Consider the following 21,935-nt stretch of genomic DNA (forward strand, 5'->3'; position numbering starts at 1 on the left):
TGGTAGTTTTGGTACTTAAAATCATGGACTTAAACCACTTAGGAACAAAATTGCAGCATTTAAATGGATAATGTAATAAAAACAACAAATACATGGTCAAAAAACTTTTAACATATGTATATATATATAAAAAGAGAATATGCCAAATAAGATACAAAACAAAAATGAAAAATCACACAAACCTTGTTCATATGACTGAAGATAATATCAATAAAAAACAGTGTTTAAAAAAAATATATTAATTCCAAAAGAAAGATAGAAAAAACCTAATGATTACATAAAATTTTTAATAAAAATCATATTGTAATTGTTCTGTCATAGTACCTTAGAATTAGATTCTAAAATACTTTGAATAAATCTTTCTTTCATTTTAAAAACAAACAAATGTTATATTTACTGAAAAAAGGGTGGAGTCATATTTATACACCCAATAGAATGTATAAAATCCATTAATTTTAATTTTTATGTGTTTAGTAAAATTTATTTGTTGTTATATTATTTCACTTAAAATCACATTGTATAAATTGAAATTGCACATTACAGTATTTCTATGATTATTTAATTATTCCTTATGATTGACTATATTGTTTATTTTTTTATTGAATTTTTAAATTATTTACAGCTATTTAATTAATATATATAGAACTAATATTGTTTATATAAGGAATTGCAAATAAATTGCAATACACAAGGATAGGAATGTGAAATGTTGGACTTGGGCTGCAGAAGGCAAGAGGAACAGTTTGATATTATATTATACTTTAATATCGATAGCCATATTTACATTTTAAAACATCTTGTGATTTTCAAAATGATACATTAGACAAAATTATTAATTTGGGAAACATTTGGCAATACTTCTAATAACTGAATATTGATTTAAAAAAAATTTTGAAATTATTTAACTCTCTTCAAATCCTTCTTCAATTTTGAGCACCGGTATTAATGGATTCATCTATAAATGAAAGCAAAGGGCAAAAAATGATGAATAATTGTAATTTAAATAATATCATTGATCATTTCCAGTTTTTATTTTAGAATTTTGCTTGTCATGATAAAAAATGCAGTCACAGTACGGATCACTATTCTCACTATTTTTAAATTAGTCACTTTTTCTCAACTATTTTGGCAATATATCATTATATCTCACTTTTTCTGCTGTTGTGGGCAACAATATTTTTGTATTTTGGTGATGCTAAGCTGTCACATGTTACTTCATTAATTAATGTTTAAATACTTAAATTGCAATATCCATAACATCTTTATCTTGTTGAACATTGAAAACTTCATGTTATTACATGACTTTTGAGGTCTTAAAAATGTTAGTTATGCAATATCATAAATTTGAGAGTGCACAGTCTAACATTGGCCAAAATTTTTTGAAGTACAGTATTTTCTGAGCTGCTCACAATTAACCTTCACACCTTCCATTTGAGGGCAGGTGTTAATAAACCAGTCTAAAAATGAAAAACAAGTGAAAAAAATGATAGTGTTTAAGGCACAATTTAATAAATTTATAGCTTTGTAACAGATTATAGGATTTATTGATGAATAATAAATAAAAACAGTGTTTTACTTTTCCAACGTGTTTTGTATATAACATGGGAAAATGTTGGAATTGTGTCAAATTTGTTAAAGGTCAATTTTAGATCAAAAGATTAATTTATACTTTAATGACTAATAGCAGGATTTATTACTAAATAATAAATTAAAATATTGCTTTTTTCCCCTACTTTTCAAAGTTAATTTTATGGTTACAGTTTATAACAAAGAAAATTATTTTTTATGTAATAAAATATTGTATTTTATACCTTGAAATGGGATTCCAAAAATATTTTTTCTACTTATTAATTTTACTTGTGAAAAGTTTGGTTTTACAAACTGATCGAAAATAATAAATCGTTAGAAAGAAGAATTAGTTAAAAATGCCTAAATGCATTAGTAGAAATTTATTATAATTATATAATTTTGTTTGTTCATGATTTTTCATGTACACTTAATCTTTTAAAATACATATCTGCAAGTATGGGTATCTGAGTGATATCTCTGTATCTGGTATCCAGATATGCCTAGTACAAAAATGAGTACTGACATTCAGCACTAGACATCAGTTATATTTTTTATGTTGGGCACTTTTGTTCATAAAACTTGAGACTGGAGATTGACTAAATATGTTTGAAATTAGCAAGCATTTTGTTTTAAAGTAAACATGCTTTTTTAAAAAGCAATGTAATCTTAATTATAACAAAAGAAAGTGTAATGGATTGATTTTTATATATTAGAATTTTTGAAAACTAATTTTTGTAATTTTCTTTTTATTTAAGGATAAACAAAAACAGAAAGAGAGGAAAAAGAGGAAAGAATCTAAGAAAATTAAATTAGATAAAATAAAAAAATCTAAAAGTCGAAGCAAGGCTAGTAGTAGTGGTGACAGCAGTGTCAGCAGTTCTTATGGTACCAGTGATTCAGACGTATCTAGTTCATCTGACTCAGAATTTGAAAAGAAAAAAGAAAGAAAGGTAACCAAAAGTAAAAGAATCATAAATTAATCATAGAGTAATGTTGTCCAGTATAAAAACAAGGATTCTCATATGTGTTGGCCAAAAATAAAATACATGGCAAACCTTTGAGAAAGGTTCAGTAATGCAAATTTAGAGTAAATATCTGAATTTGTATTAATGTCATCTGTGAAGCTCTTCAATCATTTCTTGGATAATCTGCAAGTTTTGTTAAATATGTTTATTTGTGCAGTTTAACATCTTATTTTATCAATTATAAATTAATTTAAAATGTATTTGTGTGTGTGTGTGTATGTGTGTGATAAATAAAATATATATTTACATAAACATGTGTAAACATGGAAATATGTTTTTTTTATGGGATGTTTGAAAATATTATGCTTAAGGTTTTTTTAAAAAAAAAAAAACATTTTGTTCTGTAATCTTGGTTGGTTGATTGATTATATTGTTTGATTTTGAGAGAAAACCTAAAAAGAAAGAAAAGTATTTTATGTGATTTGAATAAAATCTGTGTTTTATCAATTAACTTGAGTGGGATTTCAAAATGAACCTGAGTCTAGTACATGCTATACAATTCTCACTGAAAATATCCATTGATAATAGTGAGGATCCAGTAAACTGCATACATTTAATTACATTCCAAAACTTGAATACTGCACATTAATGAAGACAAGCACTTGAAACTGGTACAAATGAACTCAAAATAGTATTTTTACTAATGTTTTTGTTGGTTTGTAACAGTCATCTTCAGGTACAATACATATAACACAGAACTAAATAAACATATTAAAATCGAATACAATTTTTCAAACAATTGTATTCAGTTTTAATTTGTTTGTTATCCTATATATAATTTTATAATGTTTATTCATCTTATATTTCTAAATTTTTTTCAGAGAACTGATCCTTATATTTATAAAATTAGATATTAATATTCATTTTTATAAAATCTTTCAAGTATGTCATGGGTCAAATTATTATTACAGAACTTTTAATGATGGTAAATGCCAATCTGAAATTGTTTACTAGAATATTTTTATGGCAGGCAATTTTAAAGACAATTAATTGATTTGAAAACTTCTACTTATATTTGGGATATTATTCCAAACATTAACCCGAAAAATCCATTGGCAGGACAGCTAAAAAAAATAGCAAATCATTAAAAATGTGTTGAGCAAAATTCAAGAGTGTATGTGGGTGTACAGGTATTTTTAAATTATGTGTGTGAAAATTTTGATTTGTGATTCTACATGAAATACGAAAGCATATCTATCATGTAGATACATTATAATTTTTTGTAATTATTGAATTTATCTGCAGTGAAATTTCTTAATTTCATATAGGTTGTTTTCTTTTTGAAAAAAAAAAGGATATTGTTGATTTTGTTTCAAATTCATTTAACATCAGTCTAGAAATTTTCTTATATGATTTAATGCCAGATTTGATGAGAGATGTGTTTTATTCAAAGTGAGTAATTATAGATTAAACTAAATGCTTTTAGAAAGAAATGCTTTATTTAATATATTACAGAGCTAAAGAGTACTGTGTTAGTAAAATTCAAACTCTTCTTTAAATGATAGATATAATGAATGGCCTAAAATTTGTAAATAATATAAATTGAATTATTTTAAAACATTTTTTATATGATGTGTATGTTAATCTTGTTTTCTTATTGCTTCTTAATAATTAAAAATATTTTGGCAAAAATCTTTCTGAACATGTTTGGTTTTTAAAATTTAGTCAGCTATTGGGTTGAAGAGAAAATTTTTGTGTTTTTTGGGAAAATGTTAAAATGCTTTTTTTAAAATAAAAATTATTTATTTAGTCAAAAGTGTAATTGCCCTCATTTGCAATAAACTTCTCTTTACATTCCACAAGTTTATTGGTTTCATCTGAATAAAAATATTTTGGTTTTGAACTTAAAACTGATTGTATATCATTTTTTTTAATGGTTTTTGTGATTTTATAATAAATTGAATAAAATTGAAAATTGGCTGATGCTAAGTTGGGTGAATAGAATGGATTATTTGAAATTTCCCAATTCAATTGTTTAATTGGGCTGCAATTTGAAAAAAATTGTAGACATAAATTCCCACTGTCATCCGTCCATCTGTCTTTCCATAATCTCAAGAACAAAGTTAGATAGATGACAGATGAGACCAGATATGGAAATCTTAGGGCAGGAAGCCCTGATTAACTATATACAAACTTCCAGTCTAGACCAGAATTCATGATTTCAATTCAAAACTTTTTCCCTGAAAGATGTTAGGCTATATTGTTAAAAAGAAAGTATGATATACAGGGGCAAGCCACTACTAATTTGAGGTGGAGAGCATATATTTTAAATTAAATAAGTTAAAAATATGATTAAAAATTACAGCCAGGCATTGTGGTGATGTTTTTTTATTACATTGTTAAACTGGCATGGGGCTTGCATTATCCTAGTGAAAGACAATTTTCTTTTATTTGATCATATTGGATGTTTTTGTTTAAGATTTTTGTTACTAGATCTGATTGCTGACACTAAGACATCACAATTTATAATTTTTTTAGGCCCTGAAAGCTCATAAATTATACTACCTGTATCTTTCCATACACAAAGCAATGATTTTTGGAATACAGAGTTCTTTACGAAGTTGTAACCATCGGCTGTCCTTATATTACCAATTGATCTAGTGGATTATATATCAGGACATATTAAGAATAATAATCAGATTACAAAGCAATTTGGTTAGAAGTAGGTGATTTTAAGCTACCATCTCATGATAAATTTAAATAAATTAATTTTTAATTTATAATATTCTGGGACAAAAGAATTGACCTGAAATACAACTCTTAACTCACAATTGCTGCTTACCATACAGATCTATCATCAGTTATGCTACCTGGACCTCTTCAGTCTTTACTTCCATAGCTATTAATTGTTTACATTAGATTTAACCATACTGGTTACAGTACTGACTGCCTATTAATTAATTTTAATATAGCCTGATAAGTAATCTGGCAGATAATTTGGTAATACTAGTGTATCAGGTTGTTACAGGTACATGTTATTGGACTCTCTTTATTTGAAAATAGCATGTTTTTTTGAAAAGCATTGTCAAAATATACTGTTTTTACTATTTGTACAGAAGTGATATTCTTCCAAAAGTCATAAAATAAAGCATAACATACCATACATCCATATTTTCTGTTGACAGTTGTTTTTGATTTTATCCAAACAAGATGTTAAGAAGAAAGCTTAAACTAAGCATTTACGAATACTGTGTTATTACATGTTAACAATAATGTGTTACTTATCACAATAGTCTTAACTAAATCACACCACTGATCTCTATAGTGAAGTGTACTGAAGAAAATGCATTCAATCCAATAATGTGGTTTAATATACATTTGAAAGTAAAAATTATTTTATTTAGAAATGTTTACCTTCTGCATTTTATTTTATTTTATTTTTTTATTTTGCAGGACAAACATAAGAAGAAGAAAATGAAATTGGATAAAATAAAGAAATCAAAACCAAAAAAGAAGTTTTCTAGTAGTAGTTCAGAAAAAGCTCTAAGTTCCAGTTCTGATTCTGAATTAGATAAAAAGAAGACAGAGAAGGTTAATTATTTTAATTAATGAATTTTTAAAATGATATTTATAACTGTTGATTCTACTAATTTGTTCAATTTTGATATTGTTTCAGAATCATTCCACCATTGTTATATCTTCACATCAAAAAGATAAAGGAAAAATTTTACAACAGAAAGACCAACAGAAAAAAATAAGCAAAGATAAAAAATCAGATGAAAGTTCAGATCATAAAAAGTCCAAGAAAAAAGAGGAGAAGCACAGCAGTGGTAAGAGCAAACATCATTCTACACCTCAAATAAAACCAGAAGAAAAAAGTAAAAAAGAGGATAATCAAGATGATGTGAAGAAAAATAAAGATGTAAGTAAAAATAATTTTTAACTGCAATGAGAAAAAAATATTTAAAGAAATTGAAAATAAAAAAAACTATCATTAAACCATTTAGACTGTTCGAAATGAAAGTTCTATGAAAGAGAGTTCAATGGAGAAACTTCAGCGTAAAATGTAAGTTTAGCCATAGAAGTTATTTGACAAAATATTTGGAAAATAATAAATATTACAGCTAGGTTGTTATATTCACTACAATACTTACTGTTTCCTTTCTAATATTTTAGAGCAGAAAAAGAGGAAGAAAAAGAAAGGATGAAGAAAGAAAAATATGAAAAGAAAAAGCGAGAAAAAATTGAAAAATTAAAATGTAAGATAAAAAATATCCATTAACTTTTGTCAATGACATTTATTTAATTAAAAAAGGCATATTTATTTATGAAGTCATAGAAAGTATTTCAAATATTTAATAATTTGATATTTATAAGCAAATTGCTATCATGTTTCTAATGTATTATTAGACTTACAATGTATAATAAAATATTTTGTTTTAGTGATTATTTTGGTACTTCAGAATGGAATAAATTGTATTGAGAGGAATGCATCTGTAATTTAAATTTTTTGAATGTTTTTATTAGTGAGAAATTTATTGTTTTCTCTCATGCATTCACTTTAACTTCTACAGTTACCTTCAAAATAGAAATACTATAATATGAAATTAAGAGAAGATTTTCTTACATAAACTATTTGATAATCACATATTTTTGATATACAATTGGCAATTATTATTATATTGCTATTTAGAAAGAACACCTTGTAGATAGCTTAAATTATATGCTTGCCACATATGATTTTAAATAAAATTAGAATGGCTTTAATATTGGACAATATTTGTGATTTTTTTCCCCCCTTGCACAAGTTGTTTTTAAATTTCTTTATTTTCAAATGCATTTGATATAAACTTTACAATAGAATAGTGAACAGTTTAAATTTTATTTAAGAACAGTATTTAATTTTACATAAAAATATCATTTAAATGACCAATGAGAATAATGAATCCTTACATTAAAAATAGTAAGGTGAAAATGTTTTTAAAATAAAACTGGGGTAATATAATTAAACAATTTCATTAATTTATATATAACCTATATCCAAAGATGATGTGTTGATGCTGCAAAATGTCAGTTTTTTGTTAATGAAATTTTTTTGGTGTTTTAGAACATGTTTTTAGAGCAAATATATATATTTTCTCTAAGAATGTATATTGTGTGTGTTATATATTTTATACTTCTTTGTCATTAATCATATTTGTATAATCAAGAGTAAGTGGAATAATGCATCTTTTTACACCTAAATTTTCAGAGAATGCAAATTGATTACTTGCTTTTCAGTTATATCTATTATTTATTGTTGAAATATGTTTGCCAACATTAAATTAAATATCTTTCTAAAAACAGGTATTAAAACATTAGGTCTAATTAGTCAGGTTGTTTTTACATCCTTTTTCATAATGACAAATTTTGGGAGAATACCAAGGTGGTTTCCCATTGCCTTCCTTGGGGTTTCACGGCTTTCCTTCTGGTTTGGATGTACTTCATTAATTAAGATTTCTTAATCAAAATTCTGTTGAAAAATTACAAAACAGAGTGAGAAAAATACATAAATTTATCATTCTCCTAGATGGTGATGAACAGTTCAAACTTGAACAAATTGATTATAATACATTGAACACTTAAAATTTTATTGCTGTTACCATTATAATTTGTAGCAAATAAATTGTTAATACAAGCATTAAAATCATTCCTGAGAATCCAATTACCTGATGAAATCTTCCCATTCAAGTATTTTTATTGATTATTTCTTTATAAGGAGGATAGTATCACAACAAAATCATTAGTTTAGCTAAACAACAATTTGGAGAATCCATTTATAATTTACTATAATTGATCAGTAAAAGTATGAGAATTTTTATAGCTAATTATTGGAATATAAGAAGCAAAGTAGACATATAGAATAACAAAAACACAAATCAAGTAAAAATTGAATTCAGAATATACCTTAGATTGATCAATAGTCAGGGGATTTAGTAAAGAAAATAAACTATGAAAAGTATATTTATTAAATTTATCTAGATTGAATCTAGATGGATTTAATAAATGTGCTTTTCATACATTATTCAAGATTTTAATTGATTTAGAATAAAATTTGTAAATGATGAAATATTGATATTATACATTCAGTTTCATATCAGATATAGTAGAATCTGTTTATTGTAATTACAGATATTGTTGTAATTTGTTTAATGTTGTGCATACAAGTTAAAATAAACTTATAAAATGTACTTATTGTAATTAGAGTTTATGTTTTGGTTTTTGTTATCTTCAGGTAACTAGACATTTCAACTGTCTTTTCACAGTATCAGTTCCAATATATGGCTTATAACACTTAATCATTATCAGTTGAATTGTATCATTCCAAGCTGTCTTACCACTTTTTAAAATTTTTGTATCATCTATGCTGCTATCCAATTAATAATGAAAAGGACATCACAATAAATTGTTTTCATCATTAAAAATGTAGAAAATTGAATATCATTCCAAATTGCATCTTATCCACACTTTCAACTATTCCAAAACTCATCTTTTTCATCATATTACCTTCAATATTGTCCCAATCTGTCATTTAAATTATAATTCCATTGGCTAATGGCTCACATTATGTCCATTTTACATGTTATTTTATAAACTAATTATATCAATTGCTAAATTTCAAGCTTTAAAATATTTTATTGAATACTGAAAATTAAGAAAAAGTAGATGAGATATATTTTGGAATAACATGCCTTTGTTATTAGTTATCATTATCAGTCTTAAATTAGTACTTTAAATATTAAACATTAATTGTTTTAGCCATTATTTGCTTATATAACAGTAGTTTAAATCACTCTCATTTCTTTCTTCAATTATGTACTAGCTGTTAAAGATATTGCAAAAAACAGCATGCAAACAACACTCTATGAATTACTATTTATTAATAATAATAATAATTAATGAATCTTAAAATTATACATTTTTTAATGTACAGTACACAGTCAATAAAACCAGAATTTTCTCTAATTGTAGTCTTGTTTGATAGTAAACAGCTATTTTTTCATTTAATGTTATCATCAAAATAAACAAGACTCAAAGTGATTACAATAAGTGGGTTCTACTGTATATTCATAAATTCATTATTGCTAGAATGATATTTGTATATCCACGAAAGAATTTAATACATTTTATTTACAATGCATATTAGCATTTTCTGTAAAGTTTGTGGCTAGTGCTGGATATGAATACAATAATGGACTTTTCATTTATGTTGATAAACATATAAGTTATATATAGAAAACTAAACTAACCATTTTTATTGAAGATAAGAATCTATAGTGGCTAAAAAGTCCAGATTTTAGCTTGTTCAAAAATTAAATATAATAGTTTAGTTATGTATTATAACTAATATTTGCCCTTCTGAAATATTGGTTTAACCCAGTGTTTTTCAATCACCAAACCATGGACTGGTGCCAATCCTCTAAAAACTTTCACCAGTCCAAAGAAAATATTTCTTCATACTGATGCTGGCATAGTTGATTATGGGTGACATAAATAGTAATCTAGAGTTACTGTACATATTTTGTTATGTATTAATACATTGTAATATGCCATAGATGAGCATATTTAAGGGTAATAAATAAGAAAAATTCATAGTCACATATAATAACTGGTTCATGTAAAATATTTTACTGGTCCATGAGGAGAAAAAAAGGTTGAGAAACCCAGGTTTAAAGTATGTAACTGAAATATTAAAAGAATAAGTTTCATATAGAATATTTAAGAGTATTCATTTAATAAGGTATTTATTGGATATTATCCTGTTTTAATCTCCTTCTTTTGTGTTATTTAATGTTATTCAGTAGATAAAAAGGACAGAATCTTTTAAGTGTAAGTGTTCACTGAGTTCAGCTCTTCTGTTTTAGGCCCATTTTATTTCCATATTGTCATTTGAGCAATGGATGTTAACACTCATTACCACCATTGACACAAAAAGTTGCACCAAATATGCCAATTTGTGTTTTTTCATATAGTATATCACTTTTATACACATATTAAGAATATATATATATATATATATATATATTTTAATTATTTTGAGCAATATTTACAGAATTTTATGTGATGATGTTAAATGCAAGTCATTGGCATCTACCGAGGATAAAATGATGAAAAACTATTATAATTAAATATGTCCTGGGAAAGTATGGAATCATGCAATAAAATATAGTCTTCACAATGTTTCCTAAACTTCCATGTAATAATAAATAACATCCAAAAAATAATGCATGTGCAATTTACCAAAAATTTTCAATGTCAGAATGATGCAAAATTTTGTCATCAGCAGAAAATGTGTTAATGAGTATACAGAAGGTGATCAGATTTTATTTTATAAAATGTAAATAACATAATATACATGCAATAATCAGTTGTGAACTTTTTTCTATGTTAAATGTTTCTCTGGGATTTGTTTTGATTCTGCATCAATCACTGTTTCCATTCTTGAAATGGTCATTCAATCAAGTATTGAAGAATCTTGTTCCAAGTCTCATTTTCTTTTTTCCACAAACCAGCTACCATGTGCACCTTTTTAGAGAGAAGTTTTTGCTTGAGGTAGCCAAATCCAAAAACTTTAAACAGACTAGTATCAATTGGGGAATGACTGTTTTCCACTTAAAGAATAAAACTGGAATTAATTATCTCTTGGTGATATGATTGAACCAAGTTGGTCTATGATATGATGAAATTTTATATGACATGTAACTTTATCATTTTATGAGGATAAAGTTGTGGAAGATAATTTTTAGTGACATTAAGACACAGTCGTGGTATAGTTCTCCATTAATCTTATTCTTAGGAGGCACTTTGACAAGTAGTAAGACACTGAATTCATTGATTATTCCAACTGCCGTACAGACTATAGGCAAACTTTTAGTGCAGTATTTCAAGCAACTTTTGAAAGGTTGTTTCCAAGATTTAACATAAGAACTTCTCTTTTTGCAGTTGCATTAATTTAGGTATAACCATGCTTCATCCAAAGATGAGAATATTTTCACCTGTTATCTGCAAGATTTTTTCACAACTTTCTGCAATTAATAACATTTTTCCTCACAACTTCAGTTTATGAATCTTTTTTCTTGCCTTTTTATCAAACCAACATCTTCATAAATAATTTGACTGATGATTGTGAAATGTTTGGTTTATTTGCAATCATTCTCTGAGACAAGGATTCTTTTTTACTACTACTATGATCATCAGTTTGATCAAGTCCAGGCTTTTTTGTGTTTTCTTTTTGCCATCTTTCCATCAACTGCCATAATTTGTCTTATTCTATTTTTGTAGTGCAGCATATTACAGATTGACTTATTGGAAACTTTTTAATATTTTGTAGACTAAAATTGTCATTGGAAAATTATTTTATTAGGATTTCTCTTTTAAGAAGAATCACTTGGCATTTTTAACAAAAATTAAAAACAAAAAGATTGAAGTGAATGCTGCCACTCACTGCTCCAATTTTGAAAATTTATAAAGTATATGTACTTTACATCTCAGTGAATCAAATTTGATCACTTTTTGTATTTTGAAAAGAAACTCTTTATTTTTTAAAAAAACCATTAAAAATCTTTTTATAATGATTGTATAATTGTCAGAAAGCCATTACTGTAATCTTTTTTTACAGATTGTTATTAATTTAATTATATACATATTTTGATATAAAATCATTTTATTATTAATAATATCCATATTAATTTAAAACAAATTTATATAAATGTATAGAAAACCAAGCTTGCATTATAATAATCAAATGATAGAGCTGGATAATTACTGAGCTACAGAACTTGGCTAATTATTAAATACAATATATGGTGGCAGCAGAACTGTCTACCTTCAGTCTAAATTAGCCAAATTATGGCTCAATAGTTCATCCAGGTCTATCATTAGATTATTATTATTTAATATTCTACAGTACATTAAATGTAATTGAGAAATTCTCTGTTACATTTAGCATATGTATAAATTATTTAATGGATTTAACATAAGATTCAGAGAATTTAATACTACTATATTATTTTAGAAATTTAAATGATACATGATTGTGTTTATAAAATAATATTTACCTTCTTCATATTTAATTTGTTTGCTTTAATAAATTAAATATTAAGCTTTTTTAACAATAGTTTGTGGATATTTTTAGTGGGTCAGATTGAAACTCGTCTGACAGAAATTGATGAAGAAATAAAGTATAGTTTAAGTTTAACAAATCTGGTAAGCAATTAATGTTAATCTAAATTATTAATATTAATCTTCAAAAAACATTTACATTTACTTTATATGTAGGATGTAGATCGCTGTATGGGAGCAATGAATGAATTAGATCGATTACCCATTACACAAGTCATACTAAAGAAAGAACCAGACATTGTTCAGACAATAAGAAAAGTATTTATTAATTAATTTAGCAGTTTAAATTATTAATAATAATTAGGATAATAAACTAATTAATTAATCTTTAAAAGATTGAAAACTAAATAAATTTTAAAAACTTTATTTCAGTGTCGCAAATTCAAAAATAGTGAAGTTATAAGGCAAAAAGCAGAATATCTGTATCATAAATTCACAAATCAGCTTTTCTCATTGGTGACACAGAATCCTTCTCTCCAGTATGTGAATTTCTGTTTTAGATTATATTTATATATTCTTTAAAGTTATAGATATTGATATAGTTATTTGTTTAATAGCTTCCTGAAAAAGAAGTAAAGAAAGTTAACAAATCAGTTACAAAACAAGATGGTGCTGAAGAAATTGCTTGTTAGTATGATGATAAATTCTTTGATTTATAATAAGATTAAGAGTTTGTTAAAAAAAATTCTATTTTATTTAGTGAATGGTACAACTGTAGATACAAATACAAATAACCAAACATCAGAAGCTAATACTTCTAAATCACAAGATGGAGATAGCTCTCAAGTAGATAAAAAAAAGGAAGAAGAGACAAAAGAAATTAGCTCTTCAGATGCCATAGAAAGTAATACAAAGAAACCTTCTGAAAATAATACAAAGAAGCTATCAGAAAACAACACAGAAAAAACTTCAGAACAAACAGATAAATCAGAAGAATCTTGTTTGGAAGATAAGTCAAGTACCGAAGTTTCTGCAGAAAGACAAAATACTTAGGTTTGTAAAATAAAAACATTACTATCATTTTGCATTTGATTTACAATGTATAATTTTATATTGTAGGTATATGATTTTTATAAATACGAATCCAGCCATCTGGACCTCGTGTGATAACAATAACGGTTGTACAAAGTATAGATACTTACTTGTATATGTATGTATGAGTGTTGAACGTCATAAGAAGTGGACTACGACCAATACTAAAGAAAGATAGTATTTGTCACCATTTTTTGTGCATTTTGTTTTTTCAGATGATAACATATTCATTTTATTGGTTAATGTAGACATCATCTTGCATAGAGCATATTTATTCCAACGGAAAAAATAACATTTTTCATTGCCATTTTATAAAACTATAATTTTTTTATGTTTAAATCATGTTAAAAAAACCAAGCACCTGTTTTCATAAAAAAAACACTTAATCATCCCATAGAAAATGTTTATACAAAACGTTATTGAGCAGTGACATGTAAAAAATATCATATTATAAATCACATCTAGATCATATTTGATATTTACTTATCACCAAAAAAAGATGATTGTGTTGACCAGGTCTTAACTTGGTTTTTATGAAATAATCATTTGCTTTAAAATGTTGCATATCAGATAATACATTGTTTTGTCTATGCAACTGAATACTCTGAATAAATAAAGTGTTTACATAAAAAGTTTTTGTTCTCGTTTTATTGTATAAAATAAAAGACATTTTTAAAAGAATGATTGCTTCAATGTAATTATTTTTACTGTTTATCAAACACACTTTAATACCGAGAGACTTCATTTAATACGTCGAACGAACGTTTCCAACCCACTCAACGGTCATCATCAGGTTATTGATGTTACGTGAACTTTTATAATCGTTCTTTTACAATTGTTCTTATCGAATCACCCAGGAATTTGAATTCAAAGTGTTTCGAACATTATGTTAACTTTGAATTCAATTCCTGGGTGATTCGATAAGAACAATTGTAAAAGAACGATTGTAAAAGTTCACGTAACATCAATAACTTGATGATGACCCCTTGAGTGGATTGAAAATGTTCCTTCAACATATTAAACGAAGTCTCTCAGTATTAAGGTGTGTTTGATAAACAGTATTCAAAGAATCTGAATATAGGTTAAGGTTTAATTATTTTTATGCATAATTATTTACATAAAAAGAATGATACATTATTTTATGTGAGTAATCATCTGTAGAAGTTTAAATTAAAATTAATAGCAGTTTTAAGACTTTAAATTATATTTAATAATTTCTTTTAATTGTTGATTGAGCTAATAATAATAGGTTAATAGCTTATTGCATCTTAATTATATTATAAGAAACTATATAAACATGATTATTTATTTTTCATATTATTTAAAAAAATAATAATGGTAAATGATTATTTCTAATTCTCAAAAAGTTGAATTTTGTACACAGAAGTTTTGTACTCCATTTTTGCTTGACTTTTGTAAATGTTTTATGTTCTTCCTTGATATTGTCACTGAATAAGCACTGTCTCTTTGGTGTGATTATAGATAAAGGATTGCTAAAATAAAAATAAAAAACAACTGGGGAGAAAATTAAAAATAAACACTCAATTCATGGAAATATAACAATAGTGAAAACGTATATCAACTTATTAAACAGAGCAAGTCAACTTGTTTTACTTCTCAATATTCCAGGCTGTGTTCATATCAAGAGTGTCTTCAAGATTCTTTCTCAGGGAACAAAACATATACAAGTACAATTTAGATCAACTAACCAGTCAATTGATCCATTAAAATCATCATCCTTATACAGTACTACTAATACTATTTGTTCTTACTATCTTCGTTTATGTGAGATTAAATAATAAACGTGTAAAAAAGAATCGAAAACTGCAACCTATAAAACGTGAAGTGTTCTAAATACTCTGCATACATCTTAAAACCTAGAGGGGCCATATGATCGCGAGCTGTTATTTTAGTTCAGTATAACGAGTATTAAAATAAATTTAAACTTATAAAAATACCCATTGCCTTATAAAATTATTCAAAGAAAGAAATGTCAAGAGGAGAAATTGCTCCTGCTGAAATTTTCTTTCTTCTTAATCTTTCCTGTAACAGTTGACTACCATAATTATAATTTTGAGGTCCTCAGCAAAAAGTTTTTGGGGCCAACAATCCAAGAAAAATTTTAAATTATAACTTTTTTAACAGTTTTTTTTTATGCTGCACGAAAAAAATTTGATTATGTGTAATTTTTAAAAACACCCAAGAAGCGCAGAGCTTCAGATCTTTTGAGACTTCACTTGTAAGTTATGCGAGCCTAGTTATGCTGCTGCCTTGTGGGCGCTCTTGGTTCATATGAAAATGAATCCGCGCTAATAAGTTCAATTTCGTCCATAACGCGAAATAATTTAGTAACAACAAATGAAAAATTTCAAACACAACCAGAAACTTAGGATTATCCTTCAAGATTTGAAAAAAAAAAAAAAAAATATATATATATATATATACATAATTCCGGACATAAGGCAAACCTGTTAGAAAATATACAACGGGTTTTAACCTACTATGATTGAGATCGATGTTTCTTAATCTTTTTAGTGATCGCCCCCCCTTGAATCTCAAAACAGTCTCGCACCCTTTGAAAATTATGTTAAAGATGACAAAAGTACAGAAGGTGGTAGTAATGGTCCCGGACATGGTGGTGGTGTTTTTTGTGTGCCTAGTAAGTCGAACTAAATTTATTTAGTAGCGAGGTTGAGGCCGAAGTTTTCAACGCAAAAACGTGTACGTCGGACGTTGAGCGCCGCTTTCCTGTAAGCCTAGAAGTTTGACAATGGTGTTTGGAAAGTCAGTGGAATCATGCTCGACATTCCAAACGCCATTGTCAAACTTCTAGGCTTACAGGAAAGCGGCGCCAAACGTCCGACGTACACGTTTTCGCGTTTAAAACTTCGGCCTCAACCTCGCTAATAACTAAGCGACAGTATGATCAAACAAAAGTTTTTTATTTCGCGTATATGAACAGGTTCTTTTGGATTCCAATTCTGCAGTAATTTCATATAACAAGGCATCAAACAATAATCCATGTACAATGACAAATGTACGGTACCGTTCGCGACAAATATACAGTGACCGAAAACTATAACTAATACTTATGTGCTAACTTAAAACTAAAAGAAAAAAGATGGTAGAGAAAAGAAGGTAGAATAGAATAAGGAGTGAAATACCCAGGGTTTTGCTGGACTTCACGACTTTGGGACTAGGAGACAAGCTTAGGGACAAGAGGCCCCGATTAACTATATACGAACTTCCGGTTTGGACCAAAAGTCAATTTAAAGAATTTTTCCCAGAACGGAGGGGTTTTTTTTTTTTTTTAAACTCTTTCCGCCCTGTGGGCACTAAGAGGGCCTCTTTTAGTAGGCCCATTATGGGTTCGGCCAGGCCCACAATGGGGCGACCGGGTGGTGAGGGACGGGGCCCGACATATCCAAACGGACCACCCCCCGAAAAAATCCTGGGGATTATTCGATCCCGGGTCCCCCAGAGCGGTAGGCTGCCACCTTTACCGCTCGGCCATCCGGCCGTCCCCCAGAACGGAGTTAGACAGATGATTGGAATCAGCGTCGTAACTAGTCTTTTATGCGCCCGGTGCGAGCTTCTGTAACTACGCCCCAAAACTATGGTATAAAACTTGGTTCAGGTCATTTCTACGCCCTGTGCCTGGGCACCGCTGGCACCGCCCTAGTTACGGCACTGACTGGAATAACACTGTTGTTATTAGGAAAAGTATGATGTATGAAGTATGACACTACTAATTTGAGATCGAGGGCACATATTTTAAATTAAATTAAAAATATGGTTAAAAGTTGCAGTCCAGCATTGTGACGATGTCACAATAATTTTTGCTCGTTTTAGGGTCCATTTACACACAATGGTCACCGTTTGGTGACAGCGACGCCGAGCACGGCACAGTGATGAGTATTTACACACAATAGTGACGTGGCCGTGCTGTCGGTGAGTGGTCATGGACTTTTCTGAGGATGAATTGGCTACGATAGCTATATCTTTGGATGAAGGAGAAAAAGAAATGCAATCAAAATAGCGTACATCAAGCATAGACAAAAAATATCAACACAATGGGAGTTTCATACTCTTTATAAAAAATTGAGATGACAAATCTATATTTTTTGAATATTTTCGAATGTCCTAACATTCATTTCATATTTTATTAACCCACTCAACCCCCATCAGGCACCCCTGTATCATTAATATCAGATATCTTTCTGAGTGTACTAAAGAATTTTTCAAAGGAATCATTATCGAATGCTCTAGTTAAAACAATAGTAAGCGTATTTTAATAAATATTTTTCTACATACATTCAACTATCGAAGCCAATATCGAAAAGCAGCTACATGTGTTTCTTTAGTTAGAACTATTTTTTCTTTTCCTTATTAATATTTTTTTTGTTCAGTTTCAGACAGTTTACAAACTTTCGTTCCAGCTATTTAAATATGTATTATCGTTAGGATGAAAGAATTGCACTTTTTCAGATTATAGCTTTTAAAACTGGGTCGTGCCCATTGGCGTAGGCAGGGTTTTGTTATGGGGGGCCTAGTAGAGGCTGTAATTTTCTGGGGAGGGCACCAGGTTAACTGGGGGGCCGTGCCCACCCATGCCCCTTCCTGGCTACGCCCATGGTAGTGCCTTAAGAGAAGAAAATACGTGTGGCGCCATCTGTTGTGAGGTTTTATTTTAAAAATCATTTTTTTGTAAAGTTAATTGATCGAACGTTCTCTCGAGAAATTTAAATTCTGTTCTTTTCTGAAAATAATTTTAAAAACTTTTCTTCTAAAGAACAATTTTTATTCTTTAGGTAAAATCAATTTTAGAACTGTGCAACAAGTTAAAGGCATTTTGCAAACTTTATAGAGGTATTTAATTATATGTACCGGTACCTTAATTAAAATATTATCTAAGGTAAGTGTAAATCGAACTATAATACATAAAATTTAGAAAATGATATATATATATTGTTTTAATTATATAATTTGTTTTGCTTATCATTAACCCTCCCTGTGAATGGGCTATTGCTAAATACAAGAAAGAGTGATTGATTGATTGGTTGATATTTAAAAAACTTTTTGACTCGGTCTTTGTTAGCACTAACTTGTAAGAGAACCTCTTTCCATATTCGACTAAGCCCTAAGAGACGGGGCCCCACATATGGGCACCATAAAACAGGAAGCCGTGAAACAGCCAGGAACCCATGAAAAATTCCTGGGGTTACTCGTTCGAATTGGAATCCTGAACGTCCCGGAGCAGTAGATTAAAACTTAAACTAGAGCAAAAAAGTCATGAACGGATACATTTTTTAGATATAGACATCCAATTGAAAGGAGATGATATAACGACAGGTATCTACATAAAACCAACACATAGTCCACAATACATTCCGGCTAACTCGAATGACCCCTACGGATACAGACTGTCCGCCTTTCGTGCACTCATTAGAAGAGCGTATTTATATTGCTCTAATGTGCTGGACAGGATCAAAGAAATTAATAGAATCAAGAAACAGACTACTTCAAACAACCTTTACTCTGCAGTAAAATTAATTCTTTAATCTAACGTTTTCGGTTAGCTTTACTAACCCTCTTCAGGATTGCCAAAAAAACCGTTATTTCGAAAAATACGTTCGAAAAACTTTACAATTTAGAATGCTTTTAAACTTTCCGGCTGCGCAATTTCAGATCATTCTTTCACAGCTGCATATCGGCCGCTCTCCAAGCGGAAGGGATTCGATATGATTCTTTAAGATTAATGCTTTGCCCTTTTTCATTGTACTTGCCAATATACCACGCCTCCGTATACTTAAGTTGCCTTATATTTGCCACTTTCTGTACAATTTTCGCATCGTCCCAGTTGATAGACACCTCGTCCGGATCCGCTATCGCATAGTCGGCTAACGCCGTAACTGGTTGCCTGCATCTTACATTTCTTTTATGTTCCTCTAACCTTATCGCCAGCGATCTCTTCGTGGCCCCTATATAATACAGCTCCGTATTCCTCCTTTTATCCTGCACTGGTATTCTGTAAACCCCTGGAATTTTCATTCTGTCTATGGACGCTTTGTCGTTCCGTAGCTACTGAAATACAGTAGGGTTCCTCCTGTATGCTATTTTTTTATTCTTCTCTATTCCTATTCTTCTATATATGTTGCTTAATTGAGCTCTATACTCCATTATGGTAAATTCTCCCTTTTCTTTACTCTCGTTATTACCTTTCTCTATTTCTTGCACCAACCGTTTTATTTTGCTACTCTTTATTCCTATACTTTCTGCTATTTTCTTGATGTATTCTACCTCCCTTCTTGTGTCTTGCATCCTGCTACAATGCGTGTACGCTCTTCTAAGCGGTGCTCTGAAGGCTGCCAACTTGTAGTTCGTCGGGTCATGGGAAGTCCATGGTATCATCTCTGGAATGTACGATGGTTTACGATACACTTTAGTAGCTATTTTTCCTTATAGCTACTAAGGAATTTAGCTATCATAGGAGCACAGATATGACATTAATAAAGGGCCCTGCAATACAGTATTATCCTGTATGGCACAAGCAGAGGACTCTGTGGTTAAATGGAATGAAGCGACTATCTTCAGGGCTAGGCGTTCTCCATCATTAGCAATGCACGAAGAAAAATATCGAAATCTATAAAAGTAAATTAAAGGATGGTTGTATTAATGCCAGGGGTGCGGATGGGCCAGCTTCCGCATAGAAATTCTACATAAAAGAAAAACTAAAACATAAAAATTCTTAGCCCGCACCTGTTCTTACACTTAGAGGCATTTTTGTGTATTTACTTCATTTTTATTTTATTTTACATGTGTTATTTTTTATTGTTTACATCGTTATTGTATTAGCTCATTTAGTATATTTTGTTTTATTTTATTATTTATTTGTTAATTTATTTATATTTTGTTTTAAATTTAAATGTAAAAATGTTCGAACGTTCTGTCGTTTAAACGTTAAGTTAAAATACGTTCGAATTTCGGTTGCATCTGAAGATGGCCTATCGTATTAGGTCGAAAACGTTAATGTTTGTTTAATATAAACATTTCTCAGCATCAGGTGTTTGATGATTCATTAAGTATTTTAAAAAGCTGAGTATGATATTTAGTTATAAATATTAACGACATTTACGAGTAAAAAATGTTCAAAACCGAATTAAAATAGTATTTATAAGCAGCCTTTTAAAAGATAAAAGCAATATCTGAGTTAAAAATGAGAAAATTTCATATATTAAAAGAATTTCGAATGTTCTTTCTCTCCCTATGTTCAAGCCCAAGGTCTATATAAGAAGGTCAGGTACTGGAGCCGCCATTTTGGGACTTTTTGAGTCGCATGTTTAATAAAACAAACTTGTACGAGCAGTCAGTTTTATACACCATTATTTTAACTAAAATTGCATAAATTAGTTTAATTAATGTCGTATAAAACTGAATGCTCGTACAAGTTTGTTTTAAACATGTGACTCAAAAAGTCCCAAAATGGCGGCTCCGGTACATGTGTCCTGACCTTCTTATATAGACCTTGCTCAAGCCAAGCGATTACAGCGCTCGAAGTAGCAGAAATATTTATTACTCCAGTATCGTAGCATCAGAGCGCAAGAACCAGTACATCTATCGACTCTGCTAGAGGTAGACGTTAGGCAACATCTCTTAACTAAATTAATAATTTTTTTTTTTTTTTTTTTTTTTTTTTAACTCTTTCCGCCCTGTGGGCACTAAGAGGGCCTCTTTTAGAAGGCCCATTATGGGTTCGGCCAGGCCCACAATGGGGCGACCGGGTGGTGAGGGACGGGGCCCGACATATCCGAACGGACCACCCCCCGAAAAATTCCTGGGGATTTTCGACCCGTTCGGATTCGATCCCGGGTCCCCAGAGCGGCAGGCTGCCACCTTGACCGCTCGGCCATCCGGCCGTCAGAGGTAGACGTTAGGCAACATCTCTTAACTAAATTAATAATTATAATTTTAATAATTTAGAATCATCTGGAAGAAAAGAACTCACCCAGGGCGGGACACGAACCCGCAACCTTCGCTTGCCGTGCGGTGCGATTGCCATTCGCGCCTTGCATTTTTCATAGGTTCCTGTCGGCTGTTTAATTATTTCCTGTTTTATGGCGCCCATACATTGGATTCCCGTTCCTCACCACCCGACCGCCTCTTAGGGCTTGGTCGAACCTATAACGGATATGGAAAGAGACCCTCTTA

The 21,935-nt window shown here is 29.4% G+C and overlaps 2 protein-coding genes across 2 annotated transcripts in view; both read left to right on the forward strand.

The window, feature by feature from the left end:
- Nucleotides 1-14,362, forward strand: part of LOC136990143 (hepatoma-derived growth factor-related protein 2-like) — a 59,205-nt gene extending 44,843 nt beyond the window's left edge. Inside the window, exons 11-21 of the mRNA XM_067288515.1 lie at nucleotides 2,325-2,519; nucleotides 5,988-6,125; nucleotides 6,211-6,456; nucleotides 6,542-6,600; nucleotides 6,711-6,793; nucleotides 12,709-12,779; nucleotides 12,852-12,953; nucleotides 13,068-13,174; nucleotides 13,253-13,322; nucleotides 13,396-13,688; nucleotides 13,755-14,362. Coding sequence (XP_067144616.1) covers nucleotides 2,325-2,519; nucleotides 5,988-6,125; nucleotides 6,211-6,456; nucleotides 6,542-6,600; nucleotides 6,711-6,793; nucleotides 12,709-12,779; nucleotides 12,852-12,953; nucleotides 13,068-13,174; nucleotides 13,253-13,271 — 1,020 coding nt within the window. The 3' untranslated portion in view covers nucleotides 13,272-13,322; nucleotides 13,396-13,688; nucleotides 13,755-14,362. The remainder of the gene's footprint in view (nucleotides 1-2,324; nucleotides 2,520-5,987; nucleotides 6,126-6,210; nucleotides 6,457-6,541; nucleotides 6,601-6,710; nucleotides 6,794-12,708; nucleotides 12,780-12,851; nucleotides 12,954-13,067; nucleotides 13,175-13,252; nucleotides 13,323-13,395; nucleotides 13,689-13,754) is intronic.
- LOC136990144 (uncharacterized protein DDB_G0280579-like) lies at nucleotides 13,302-13,688 on the forward strand. Its single transcript, XM_067288516.1, has 2 exons — nucleotides 13,302-13,326; nucleotides 13,396-13,688. The coding sequence occupies exons 1-2, from the start codon at nucleotides 13,302-13,304 to the stop codon at nucleotides 13,686-13,688; spliced, it is 318 nt and encodes a 105-aa protein (XP_067144617.1).
- Nucleotides 14,363-21,935: the final 7,573 nt, after the last annotated feature.

This window comes from Centruroides vittatus, unplaced genomic scaffold (genome assembly GCF_030686945.1).
Source record: "Centruroides vittatus isolate TY-2023 unplaced genomic scaffold, ASM3068694v2 scaffold_861, whole genome shotgun sequence".
In the NCBI taxonomy this organism is placed as follows: domain Eukaryota; kingdom Metazoa; phylum Arthropoda; class Arachnida; order Scorpiones; family Buthidae; genus Centruroides; species Centruroides vittatus.